Source organism: Rhyacophila brunnea, unplaced genomic scaffold (genome assembly GCF_057557595.1).
Source record: "Rhyacophila brunnea isolate RB1 unplaced genomic scaffold, BYU_Rbru_1.0 scaffold_8, whole genome shotgun sequence".
NCBI lineage: Eukaryota > Metazoa > Arthropoda > Insecta > Trichoptera > Rhyacophilidae > Rhyacophila > Rhyacophila brunnea.
Genome location: NW_028233350.1, coordinates 29,534,680 through 29,549,804, shown reverse-complemented (window position 1 = coordinate 29,549,804; position 15,125 = coordinate 29,534,680). Strand labels below are relative to the sequence as shown.

At 31.2% G+C, this 15,125-nt stretch overlaps 1 protein-coding gene across 1 annotated transcript in view; it reads left to right on the top strand.

Annotated features, from left to right (window-relative positions):
- Trpgamma (Transient receptor potential cation channel gamma) overlaps positions 1-15,125 on the top strand; it is a 422,855-nt gene that overhangs the window by 317,901 nt on the left and 89,829 nt on the right. The window contains exon 5 of the mRNA XM_085958711.1: positions 6,762-6,999. Coding sequence (XP_085814837.1) covers positions 6,762-6,999 — 238 coding nt within the window. The remainder of the gene's footprint in view (positions 1-6,761; positions 7,000-15,125) is intronic.

Sequence of the window (15,125 nt, the reverse complement as noted above, 5' to 3'; positions counted from 1 at the left end):
ATAATTTGGTCGTACCGCCCAAAGTATACCAAAACTATTAATGGTGTAGTTTATTCAGGGTTTAATTGATTTTTAAAAACAAACCAACACGATCTATAAATTGTAGTCTTATTTCAATAAAAACAAATGCGTAAGACTAAGAAAAATTAATGTGCACTATTTATGGCGGATCTTAACAGCCTACCTCCACCCTTCGCTACTGCTGTGTCCGAGATTCATACATTTCGATATACACGTTAAATCAAAACAACGTGATAATGACTGCATGCTTCAAAATATAATGACTAGCTGCAAAAGTCGCAAAGTATTCAGACTACGACACACACGAAGTAAGAATTCTTGCCATTTTTTAAACTTCGATTTCCTTTAAAATATTTTTAATTATCATACAAAACGCACAATATTATTGAATAATTACAAGATAAAAGTTGTCTACTATAAACTTTAAATGATTTAATCGTTACGATATAAATTGACGCATTAGTAAATATCGTATATTTTCGTATTAATTTGATATTATCATATGTATATATTTTTCATAGCTATTCGGTTATTATATGTAAGCCATAACTAACAGTGATTGTCACATGTAACTAATCCTATGTGCATGTTCGACGCACCACATGTGTTTACATTTTTTCGTTATCCGTTAATTAAACAATACACAATAAATAATGACAAAATTGCGAATGGCGATTCGTGACATTCAATTTATCTTGACCATTCTCTAGAAGGGATAATGTATAAGTACGGTATGTGAAATCAAAGATATTTTTTTTCAAATAAATTGTTAGGAAAATATGAAAAAATGGATATCATTTTCCGATTAATAATAATTTAACAGGTAACAATTGTGGTATATTTGTATACCAACCCACGTATTTAAAACAACCTAAGTAACTGTTTTAGTACAAAATGGTTATTTAAAATGAAATGATACGAAAGTTTTCGGTTTCGGGATTTTGTAATCAACAAAATTAAGAGAAATACCGTGGTTAGGGATTTCTGGATTGCAAACCCTAGTTAATACTATGATATTCAATTATTGCTATAGATTCATTATCTCACGAAAACACGTCTCTGTCCGTAAATTCTTTCAAATTTTAAAAATATATTTGACATGAAAAAAAAGCTTTTCTAATAAATCTGTTTTAAAACGTTTAGAACATTTAGAAGAACGCTGATGAGTAGGTATTAAAAAGGCCAATAGTGAAAATTTGTCGCAATTAGTATGTCACTGTGTAGCATAGAGGAAAATGCGACGGACGGGGCGTAAACCCAGGAGATGCAGGGTTCGATTCCCTGCCGGAGTGGCTTACTTTTTTCAAAAAGATTTTTTCTATTGGTTATAATATATTTTCTCAGAAAGTGTTTTTCAAAATTATGTAAGTATGTTTAAAACGTTTAGTCAGATTTTTTTGGAAAAATGGTAATTTCGATAAACGTATGGTTAGTTTAAATACCTAATAAAGTAAGATAACCGTGATTAGGTACATATTTAGCAATGTTTATAATATACCCACTACTATGGTCATTCAATCAATTTTGCTGCGAGTTTCTACAAAGCACAAATTGACGAAAATATTTGACTTTGAACTATCATTGCAACAATGAATACGGCATCTACTGCGAGATAGACAATAGTTATATAATATCATTATATATTGTTGAGTGCCATCGTATTCGCAAATTCACACTTTGCAGTAGAATGTGCAAGGGGTGTGCCATACTCGTAAAAGTGAAGGCCGAAATATAAATCACACCTTGAAACAAACGGAATGCCGGACAAAAAGAACTTTTCTGCTCGTTTCTCGTTTGATTTATGTCGACCACTGGTGGCTGGATATTGTTTTTTTTCTGGCGCGTCCTTAATTTAAGAATTCATATTAACATTTCGAAATGATAAATCTCTGAATACTTTACGTTCTTTTCTTCTCTATTTTTTGTATAAGTAGTAATTTTTGTAAATTTCCATATTGCTTTCTAATCAGAGCATTTGTCTGTAGCTATGGGCTTTCACAAAGGGAAGGTTAAATTATTAATAGATTTTTTTCTGGAGAACGGTTATCAGCTATTCATCCAATCCATTTACTCCCTGCCCTGGATCATCGTTTACCAATTATTTTGGCCCACCTCTCCAAATATTCTCAAATGTTTTTTGTAGTATATGATTTCAAATAATTGTAAAACTATTTATTAAAATTAAATAACACAGATGAAATTACAGATTAACATAAGGATAGGCCAGGCATTTTTTTCCAATTTGCTCTTTATTGAGCTCTATATTAATAATTGTCAATAATTTTCCGCGGTCATCCACTACTTGTAACTGCACAAACTATAATTATGTTAATAGGATGACTGACTATGTGACATTGTTTAACGGTAATTGTGTCTGTACCCAAGTGGACAAGTGTTTGTTTGAAAAAATGTTAGAGCAATCGAATTGTTTTTACGTATTCTTGCGGCCACAGAGCCAGCAATGCCTCACATCTCCCCAAATCTCTCCAGCAGCCACAGGTAGACGATAGTTTTAGAAACCATGCTCTAGATAAACATACATTGAAAAAAACAACATGTAATCTAAACGGGAAACGAACCCACAACAACATTGTCAGGGACAGATACTCTGCCAAGCCTCCTCCGTGTGGACCATCCCAATTCTAGGCCAATGATGCACAACCTGCGGCCCTACATGCCCCACCAATATATATGCAAAAATATAAAATTTCCTTAGTAGGTAAGTGTTACTTTGATTATCTGTTATCGTGGGAATTGGCGGATAAATTATTATCAGCATTTATTCCAATTTTGAACCGTATAATTCATTTTATTTCACATTTACGTACGTATAATTTTCATATTTTTATCGTTTTAAGGTAGAAAATTAAAATATATATCTAGACTCGAAAGAATATATTTTCACCTTGACACTTTTACCCTATCCACGAGTAATTAAAAAATGGATAAATTTGCATTAAGATTATATTATATTATGTATTTATAGCCACTTTCTCAATTCATTTGGTCCTTCCTTCTGTTATGTGTCCTACAGGGTTCAGATAAGACAATTAAGACCCATATATACTGGACAAGCCAGTTCCTTACTGGCGATGGTGGCTCTACAGCCAAGCTACATGGTTTTCGTTTGATAGAACAAGGACCGAAATGCTCATACGAGCACGACCATCAAGATACTGTTTACTACTTTAATAAATGGCAGAACAAACATATTATAACATTTTATGTTAGTTTTTTTGTATATTTGTTATAATGTAATTAATTTTAATTATTTGTAACACAATCTCGATAAAATAATATAAAAATGTACAATTATCCAACTCTAAAATTGGTGAAAACTTTTCTCTAAGAGTTTGTCAATACTCTGAGTTTCTCAATAAGTAATTATTTGGATCATTTGTTATTCGTGTTAAATTTTCTTTGTCCAAGTTTCATTTAATCTGACCTCCAACTTCTGTTTAAATGCCCTACGAGAAATATTTGAAAACTTTTCTTTGATTCGGCATACCCTCGCCAAATTCAAACTCACTCTATTAATGGATTCAAATTGGCATAATAAAGACGCAAAACGCTTTAACGAAATTACTCGCCCAAGAAAATTCTTCTAGATTTCGATGTGAGCAAGAGAAATTATCAATATTTCCGCTTGAAAGCTTCTCTGATTGCTTTACGTGCATATAAATGAGTTTTATAAAATAACATACATAAGGCAGGAGAAAATAAATCACAACTCAGCGAATTAATGTTTTCTTTTACATCGAGTAATAGTTCCAAATTGAATTTAGATTAGTCTTTAAGAGGGATAAGGTTTTATAAGCAGCTGACTGCGGAGCATTTAATTACCTCATTTAAATAACATGCTAATTATATCGAATGGCCAATTAATTAGTGTACAACAGGTGTACCGTCCGCTTATCAATATTTTTAATGCGTCTTAATAGTTTAAATAGGAAAGTAGGTAGGTTAATATTTAAAATTTCCCAGAGATTGTAGATCAAGTATTCCAACATGCTTACTTAAAATATTATATTATACTGCGACTTCATCCAATTGAAATACAGAAATAAGACGTGGACCGATACACAGAAAAGATAAATTGATAGAATTTTTCAAATCGACAAGATACCTAAACCTGTAACGATCATTAGATACCTACAAATTGAAAATAGTCACGTTTTTTATCAAAAATAATTGTTTTCATATATCTGGCGACGAATTTATTTTCCAGGATTGTTGGATACGAATTATGGCCGGGTAAAAATCTGAAGAATTATATAACCTAGGGGTGGTGAACCTGTTTATGAATAGTTGCAATTTTTTTTTGTTCAAACTTATTGTTGTTTTAATTTAATAAAACGCAATTTTTTTAAGTACTTATACGTACACTTTTAATCAATAGATTAGGACCGGTTTCGTCAACTGAAAATGTCTCTCTGAGGCGGACTTAGGTCCTAATCTATTAATTAAAAGTGGAATAAGTATTACAAAAAAAATGCGTTTTATTAAATTAAAACAACAATACAATGCAGTTCCACCATGAATTGACAGTTAAAAAAATAAAATAAATTAAAAAAACTTACTTTTGAAACCATTGTTAACTCGTTTTTTTTTTGTTTATCAGCCAAAAAATGCTTTAAAATTTAATTTCATACAAGAATCGAAGTCGACGTTTTAGCTCTTTTTGCCAAAATTTTTCATCAAGGAATTCGAGAAATTCTGCCCAGAGAGCTTCTTTTTCAAATCGATGTCGCGGTCTGTTTTCCGCAAAAATGTTGTGCATACCAGTAATGCCAGTGTTTGAGATTTTACATAGTAAGTGTTCATTTTCGGGTGGTAGAATTTATCTGTGTCCTTTAGTTTTACCATCGCTTACACGAGATGTATTTTTATTTGATTTTTATAACAAAATTGTGTGTATGGAATATACTTCTCATATTGTATCGTTACAATTTTAATACTATCAATATCAGATTTAAAAAACATAAAACTAAAATGCACTTAATAGTTTCAACTGAACAGTTATGATTTGAAAATGAACAAACATAAAAAACTGTAATAATAATATTATACGGTATCTTAAAAGTCAAACATAAAAATCGGAATATATAAAGATTTACAGTACCCATTTAAAGAACCATATCTATGAAGCTTCCAGGCAAGCTGCGCTGGAACCGCGCATAAAATTTTATTTTAGCTCATTCCATTATCCTGCGGCCGAGACTGAGAAAGACGTCGATGATTCAAAAGAGTCGGTAATTTGAATCATCGATTTTTTTCATTATCGAATCATTTTATTTTTCATAGTCACGTTCAAAAGACTCGAATAAAAACCGTATTCGCGATGTATTTATTCTTTTCTATTCGATTACTGTTATAGGCTAATATATCGCAGAACGCTGTAATAAATTTTTATTTAGAAATGTATGTATAAGTTTTGTTTTAAAGTACATCGAATCGTGAATTCAACGAGTCATTTGTTATAAACTTCATTCATTATTAAAATCACAGTATCATCGAGGCGTTTGTGTCTAAAAGAGTTTCCATTACTTACATTTTTCCTAGGATGCGGAAACTTTAAATTTGTACAGTTAATAAAGTTAGGCGGCGACTGAATCTGCCGGGATCAATCGATTTGCTTTATGTATAGTGTAAGTTTGTTTTTATAATTAACAACGAACATCCGTGATGAATATAGTGAACCACGGTGCCTTCGAAGAATTTTCCGCGTGAAAAGTTTGAAGCGCGAATATGATACGATGTTTAAAGGAAACGTGAGCTGTGTTTCATGATAATAATGATTAAATTGTAATATAAGCTCTTATCACGTGTAATAAGTTTTATAATGCATTAAAAAATAAAAGTATTAAAAGTTAACAATTTAAATATTTTACACTAATTCATTTATTGTGTGGATATCTCAACTCGTTCGATGCGGACGACACGGCTACCGTGTCCCCGTTAAGCGGCCATTATGTGCAGTTAGCATGTTATTTAAATGTGGTAATTAAAATTTACGCAGTGATTGTGTACTCAGGAGATGGAAGAAAAATTTCCTTCTTTTATTTCGATGAAGCTTTTATATGTGAAAGTGTAGTTAAAAATGGTCATTAATTCTACCATATTATGTCAAATTCTTGTTGCAGTGCAGGCGACTCATTTAGGTGTTGATATCGTTACTTTCAAACGACACTAGAGCCATTGTAAAGTAGTGTTACTTCTGGCATTTCGTCGTGGCCGCAGTGCCAGAAGAAACTGTTCTTCATCTACTTATAAAATATTCTTTACTTATTTTGAATTTCAAAATCGTTTTTAGCAAGTTCACGCTAACGTTTTCTGAGATTTATTTTCCAGTGATATACTGGAAAGGCCAGACCCAAACAGCCTTTTTTATACAATGCAATATCATTTGGTACATAGAATATTTAAATTAAAAATCACAAAAAATCGTAAAAAAAATATGTAAACTAAATAACGGAACCACGATGTCTAAACAGGCCGCCATCTTGTTCATTTACAAAACCATTGTGATGCTGCATTAAATATTTTTTTTAAATAGTAACCACACTAAAAACGTTGTATAATAACTGCCAGTAACGTAATAAAAACTGTAGTAAAGTTATTAATTATTTTTACGCTTGATTAAAAGACACGTTTTATCATAAAAGAGTCGGTACCTATTTTACTAATATTTGTAATTATAAATTAATCACTTTTTAAACTATATTTTTTCCTGTTTTCAGGATGATGCAGCGCGCTCAAGAGACGAACTACATAAACGTGAACTGCGTAGATCCTCTTGGAAGAAGCGCGTTGCTGATGGCCATAGACAACGAAAATCTGGAAATGGTGGAACTCCTCATCGAGCACCGCGTAAAGACCGGAGACGCTCTGCTTCATGCCATATCCGAAGAGTTCGTGGAGGCCGTGGAAGCACTTCTAGACCATGAAGAGACTAGGCACAAATTTGGAGAATTACATGTAAGTATTTAGTAATTGCTATATAATTTATCCACGTACCCTTATATGTAATAAAAGATACGTCGAAGTCTAACAGCATGAAAATAATAATTCATTATTCATATTTTTTTCAAGATTTGAAGAATAATAGTTATTTATCATTTTATCTTATATATATATATATATATAATAAAAAAAGGCGAGTTATATAATACGAGAAAGATATAGATGATTAATCTCCAAATTAGTACAGGGGTGGGAATTTTTAATTGGAAAATCTGGAGAATATTATGAAGAAATATTGTTATTAATTAATATGTCATTGTTGTACTTAAATTTTTACCCCTTTTAAACCTTTGTTATTAAAAAAAAAAGATTTTTTAACGATTATTAAGCTGAAGCTTATTGTAATTTTCAGTAAGGTGATATGAAACTTCTAAGTAAAATAAAAGTATCACACAATTAACAATAGATTTCGACAACAGAAATACGTTCATCATTTTCAATTTTCACCCTACCTTTACTTTAATGTTATTATCAATTTTCGCACTGCGTTATGAAGGCCTTCAAAAGCTTCTATCCGATGAGAGGCAATATAGAGTATACATACACGGTTATCTCTGCTCGTTATACAAACAATACCCTTGTTGATAATTCCAATTACCGCAGAGGATACTCACGGTAGATTGTTTCATACCTGCCACAATGCCTTGATAAACCCAAAAGAACGACCTCTGGGATGCTAAGTGAATTTTCAATAATTAATTAACACCGCCGTAAAGTAGAAGTCCCGTACATCAGCTTATAATATAATACAGTATACTCTCAAAGTGTGTTGCGAAATTTCACACATTGCAAACTATGCGTTACATCGAAAAAATCGGTGTGTGTACTTGTGATAACCTAGATTCTTCGACTAGCTCTTAATCATATTGTTAAATTGCACACGTAAGAAAACTGGCCGCTTATTGAAGCGCCGTTGGTTTATTTCTATAAATTTTAAGTTATATTACTATATTATATAATTATTTATCGTTGTTTTTATTATTAAATTAACAACAGCCACTATGGCGTTTAATCGTTTGATTACGTAAGAAATTGCAAATGGCCGACAATAATAAATTCGCTGCCTAGGCAACGGAAAAGTTCTAAACCATAATATTATACTGTATACGTCACGATTTCAGTATCATACTGTGGCGTAAAGGTAGTGCGTTCGGCTAATAACCGAACAATCGGTGGTTCGAATCCAATCGAGTGCGTTTTTTTTGTGTGAAAAAATTAATTATGTGTTACATGTCACACGCCAAAAATACACTCTGATCTGATTTTTCAAACGCGCCAAAAGAAGTATAATTTCAAAAAAATATCCATATTAGGAGTCACATTAAATTTAACACCAGAAAACTGGACCAATAAGTACGAGTGCGTGTAAAATATTGCGACGTGATGATAATGTTTGCTAAACAAATGAAATTATAAAACGCCGTCCAATGTCCATATCGCTTGAGGACAAGATTATCGCTGGATAAATTCAGTCTTTCCACTGTTTACTTGATACGAAAGAGATACAAATGGATAATAAATGACCCAACCAAGGGTTTTCTAGATTAATGAAAGTGTTATTAATTTTGACGAAAATACGTTGTATCGCAAGACCATCCATCAATCGAAAAGAATATTTTGAGGAGTAAATAAAGACTATTTTTAAAAGTGGGATTATTTTTGTCGGCGGTCAATTTATTTTTTGTGGGCAGAAAATACGTGTAACTCTGAATAACAGTAGTTTCTGTCGCTCGCATTTATCTTCTCTCATGAAAACAAACTAACTTGTTTCAAAATCCAGAAAGTTAGGGAAGCTCCGGCCAGACATTTGCTGAATTATTCAATAGAGTTTGTGGGTGGAACCAGCTGAGAAAACCGTATTGAATATCGGTGTGTTAGTTAATAAATGTTTTACGAGTGTGCTTATGTTCATTGTTGATTTAGTTATTTACGTGAAATCTGAATGCTTCGCAATCTCACATAATTATTATGGCGCCGCTTAGTGAATATCTTATAATAAATTCACCGCAATCGTAAAGTATAATGACTTCATCATCTTTACATAGATGATTAAATCTGAATGAATCAAAATTCCTCATTTAATTAAGGGCGGACGTGCTCAGCGTGGGTCAAAATGGAGCTTTATTCTATTTTCAAAGCATGATCCTGGACATATCTTAAACGTTGTAGATAATCTATTTAACCTAACCTAACCGAATTTTTTTTAAACGGTACATGTTCAAACACGCGCGTTAACATCATTTTACTCCCTACTTCAATTATTGTTTGTCAATTTATGGCTACGGCCGTATGTTGTTTCTTAACCACTAGGGAATGCCAAAAGAAATGGCGTATTTCAAAAAAACACTACCTTATTCTTAGGTCAATAATTATTATAAAGCAATCATTATTTGTAGAATGTTTATCACATTTGAATGGTCAAAGACATAGCTTATAATGAGTATCTTTAGAATTATCTTCAAATGTGTTAATCTTGCCCATTTTTTTAAATATAAAATGCCTAATTCTTGTCAAATTTGGGATCACAGAGATTATCAATATAATTTTTTATCGTAAATATTTCACTATTATAATGTCGATATAAATAATACTGATGGTTTTATAAATGCGTTTAAAAATTAATAAATGTAAAAAATCTTAACACCACTGCACAGTTATGTACTGAAATATGACTATATTCTAAAACATTAGAGCGAGAGGTTAAAAAAAATACTATTTTATGTAATAAAAATACTTTATGCAGTATCATCAAATGTTTAAAATAAATATAAAGGATAATAAGGCTTCAAAATTATATAAATAGATTATCTACAACGATTAAGGTATGTCCAGGATCATGCTTTGAAAATAGAACAAAAGCTTCATTTTGACCTACGCTGAGCATGTCCCCCCTTAATGGAACCATTCTCATTCACTTGCTTAAGCTGGCACTACGGACCATTCAACCCCATGATCATATTAAATATCAATTATCAGAACGAAAGCATTCATAATTACTAACTGTGCACATGTGCACAATGCTTAAATTCAGGAAAATCTTTATGGCTGCTGTCACATTATATATTTCAACGGAAGAGGACCGGCTATCCGTATAGAAAGTGTATTTAACATCTGATGCTCTTGAATGTTGCGTCCAAGATAACATATAAGTCATAAAACTCTTAACAGACAATGTACTATTAGTAGGGCTCATTCGAGACGTAGTTTGAATAAATCAGCTTCTGGAAAAAAGCTTATCCATTTTACTTACATTCCTATCAATCATATGCGTAATTTTCCCATAAACTTATGCAGAACTTAAATATTTAATCGATGACTAAATTTATTTAGCGATTGTCGTTTTTTCAACAATGTACTTATTTATTTTTAATGAATATTCAATTCTTTAATTAAATATATGTGGAACACAACCCTTTTTTTAAATAGGTATTGTTTTTTTTTTAATCTGTACAATCATTTGTTTCGGGAAAAAGCTTATCAATGAAAATCTCATTTGCTTTTAATGATTTTCTGTCTCGTGTATTAGTGGTTTCGGAATGAAATGATCATGCATTTGTTTTTTGACGATTACTCTGTGAATAATTATTGTTTTTAGGTGGTCTCCCACTGAGTAGCCGATTCCATATTTTAATGACGGCTGTAGTACAGAAGCATCGCTTTATCTTATCAATTCGCAATATGTTTTGTTACCCGTTAAGTATTTATTTTATAGTTTTCCCATTAGCCGCTATTTTAAAAGTGCCCGGCGAGCGAAATTTTATGGAACGAATAAGCAGTCGTAACGCTTACAATTAAATTTAATATCCACTAACATTCTTTATTGCTTTCCATACTCGAGGCGATCGTAAAAAGAAAATATTTTACTCTCAGATGTTTAATCAAATTCCAAATGCCCATTTTCAAATTTTTGTGTTTCGAATTCATTCAGAGTCATTTTACATATTTATTTATTTTATTTTAACATTGAATGAATTTTCAACAATTATTCACGATAGCAAAATACATACATTTAGGCAGATATTTAGAAAAGGGGTGTTAGTTTCAGAGTATTTATGAATCACATGTAACTGTTTGTCATATATTTGAAAAATTTACACGAGTTATAAAATATTAATATAAAATGATAAAAATAATCTAATGTAAAGTTTATATTTAAATAATAAAGAGTTTGTTTTAAGCATACTTGGAAGATACAGATGTAGACTACTTGTTTGTTTTTTTTTAATTCAAGAGTTATTATATAAAGTTTAAACTAGTCATAATAATTAATTCGACTATTCACTGTTAATCACATACTATCTTTATAAATATAAATACAGTCGCACTTGGTTATTACGATCACGGATATAGCGAGATTTCGAATGTAACTAGGAAACACTCGTGATGATTTTCGTGATGATTTATGATTTTCTCCATACATTTATTCACTTTTGAAATGAGCTACTTATCGTTTATACCGAGCTAAAATATGGTCAAATTATTCTTAAAACTGTTAATGTGTCGATCGTTTAAAAATATTTCGACCCTAAGCAATAAAATCCGACCGGAAAGTATGCCGCCGGAATCGGATTACGTTTATGACACTAGTTAAGTGTCTAAGTACCTACTTAATTGGTGTTTTCGCCGACAATATTGAAAAAGTATACACACATATGGTTGAAATTGCATGTAAAAAATCCAAGGTTTGTGAAGTCACTAGATACTCGTACCTACCAGCGTTCATTACAATAAACAACTTCTTTTGTAGTTTATGAATGCCATGCTTGTTTCGGGGAAAAATTCTAATCGTGTATTTTTGTGACCGCTCATAAAAAATACCTATTCTCTGATATGACGAGCAAATTCAGTCGGTCCCATCTTCATCGTAATAACCAAGTTTGGCTGTACTTATTATCTCAAAACAATTGATCGAATGTTGCAAAATTCTAGTTGAATGATAAATGATAATATTTTTTATATTTATAGCACATCCACCAAAGAAATCTCTGAGAAATTTATAAAGTCCTTCAATATGGAAATCAAGTAGATCTATATTAATAATTGTTGATTTAAAGAAATTGAAAGTGTCTATGGAAAGTGTTGACAACACCGCTCAAAATGATGTGACGCTCTTTTTTTTTTTATTAACATCTTTCTTTCTGACGTTTCGTAGATACATTCATTCTCTTGTCTTGTCTTGTTTGACATACACGTCACAAATGTAATCTTAAAAATCTAATAAAAGCATATGGATCAGTAATTAACCTCAAATTAATAAATACGTTGTAATAATAATCTAACATCATATTCTCGTATACCTATAAGTTTAATATCACTACAGCTGAAGGGCACCTTCATATTTTTTCAGATATCCAATAAGTAGAATTCAATTCACGAAACCTGTTTGATTCACTGACTCAAATAATATCAAAATATTTTTCTCGCATCATTGCTAAGCGAATAATGATATATATAAGATCGTAAAACGTTAGTGCTGCGCTCAAATTTGCATAATAAAAGACTAACCGCTGAATATTAAACGAAGTGGTATTAACTCCGAAAGATTCTCTACTCAATCTCCGTCCCGATACAAAACCTCACAACACAAAAGTTTTCCAACACTTCCCAGGCATTGTGTACTTACGCTGGGGAGAATAAATTTATTTATCACCCGATGTAACTAGGGATTGTGCAACCGGTTTTCCGGTATATATTCTCAAATACCGATTTTTTATACTATTAAAAAAATTAAATACGTCAGCGACAACAATTGCTAATATAGTGATATGTTAATAACCTACCAATATTTTTTCACATATAGAGAATAAAAATAAATATATTATGCTTATCACGAAATCTTTATTTTAATATTGTTGCAATGTTAGATATTTTTGAGTCTCCTTACATAAATGTATTTTTAATATATTCGATTTAATCTCACACATTATTTATAACAGAACCTGCTTAATCCATTGAACAGATACTTCTGCGGCGCAAAAAACTCAAAGGATTATTGATTCTACAAACTAATCATTACCTACTTACCTAATTTTTTTTTATATTTCATTATTTTAATACAATTACATGTAGTTCATGTTTCTTTATACATAAGATCATTTTAAACGGTTTTTATTAATTTAATCTTACATAAGTTAAAGTCTATAAGTCCTATAGTCCTAAGCAGAGGATATGTATCTCCACGGATGAAACAATAATATACATTGTAAAAATAAAATTATATAATTGTTGCCAGACATCTCACAAACTCATTTGCGTCTAAGACGTTCCGTTTCGTAAGTATGTCGTATTGTCTATCTTAATCAATACACATGTTATCGTAAAACATAAAAGGTCTATTTTTTTGGATTCTACAATTCCATCCATAACGGTTTAACCCCAAAAATAAATATGATATCATATTAGCTATGATAGCATATTTTGTTAAAAAAAACCGGTTATATAATATAGAAAGAAATACCTACCGGTATTGTCATTGCAACCCCTACCACGTACGCAAGTACCTAGTTTAAAAGATATCAAGCCCAAAGGGAATTCAAACCTCGATACGCTTGCTCCTTCGTGGTCTTGAGAAATTTTATTTATCTTTACTGACATACTGAATATTTTTTTTCAAAAACAAGGTAGGTTACAATAATCCTTCACACAACTACTGTCAAAATGCTCTCACATACAAAATTTTAAGTTCCAGTGATAAATATTTTTTTAGTTGAGGATTTCTTACTTTTCTTTTTTTTCGGATATTTAAGCATGACAGATTTTTTTCGATGACAGGTATTATTAAAATGTTATATAATGTAATCATTTTTCCGTGTAACGAATTATTATATACAGATTTTTAGTAGCACTTTTCACATATCTTGTTATTGTTAATCTAACTTAATAATATCATTTATCACTTTTAACAGTATACAATGAAGGCATTCGATAATATCCCGTATCCGTCAGTCTATAGTATACCTCATTTATAAGGTGTCGATGGCCACGCTTAACGACACAGTCAAACTAAAGTAATAGCACCATTGAAAAATATGGAAGTTTTATAAAAAGACACCCGAGAATTAGGTTATAACATCGAGAAACTCGCTGGAAAGCAGTCGACGAGGAGACAAGATTTTAGTCTGATTATAGATTGAAAAATTGTTTTCTTTATAAATTAATAGTATTTTTTTATAGTGTACCTACTATTTTTTCATAATAATCGTTCATCTGCCAAAAAATTTGGAGTCTAGATATAAGGAGTCTAATATTACGTATTCCAATTTAGAAATTTGTAAAGCAGGTCAATTTTGGAATCGAACGATTGTTAGTGTCATTGTATTGATAGCAACTTTATTATTGTCTTCTGCTATTCCCAAAAATAAAATGGCTGCTCGCATTCTAGTTTAAAGTCTGTCGCTTTGTTTATATAACTTATGTTTGCAATTCTTCATGTTTTCCGTAACCATTATATCTTAAAAATAAGGGTCAATGTATTGTTTTGGTCGCCTACATAAAATTGACGTATGAGTATCTATCCACAGATACGTATAACTACAGCGCTCGAAATGGAAAATTTTACGAACCAGAACGCCCGATAATTTTACGAAAATGTTAATATAGTTAAGTATCTAATTTTATAAAAATAAGGGTGTTAGATTTTTTATGGCCTATCTAGCTCAGACAGCGAAAATTTTGGAGATTTTATGAACAATACAGCGCTCTGTGCGTTCCGGTCCATTTTGAGCCCTGTAATAGCTAAATTTTATAATCAAATGTCTGCTTTGATACGGCAATGTATAAGATCCGTGAAATTTGATTATATACTATCCAATCCTATGAATTAAAGTATTCAAGGCTTACTTTAACAATATCTGTACATATAAGCATGTACGCAAATAACTAATGGGGTGAATCTGGAATTATAGTGGAATGTCATGATATAAGTGTGACATTCTCTCTAAACGAACTTGCAATGCAAAGTGACTTACAGCTAATTTAATAGGTAGACCAAAGCTCATTTTTTCAAGAATGTTTTTAACATCTTTGGTCTGGACCCTTTATATTGTTAAATTAAGACATCTCAAGTTGATTTCATTCTTCTG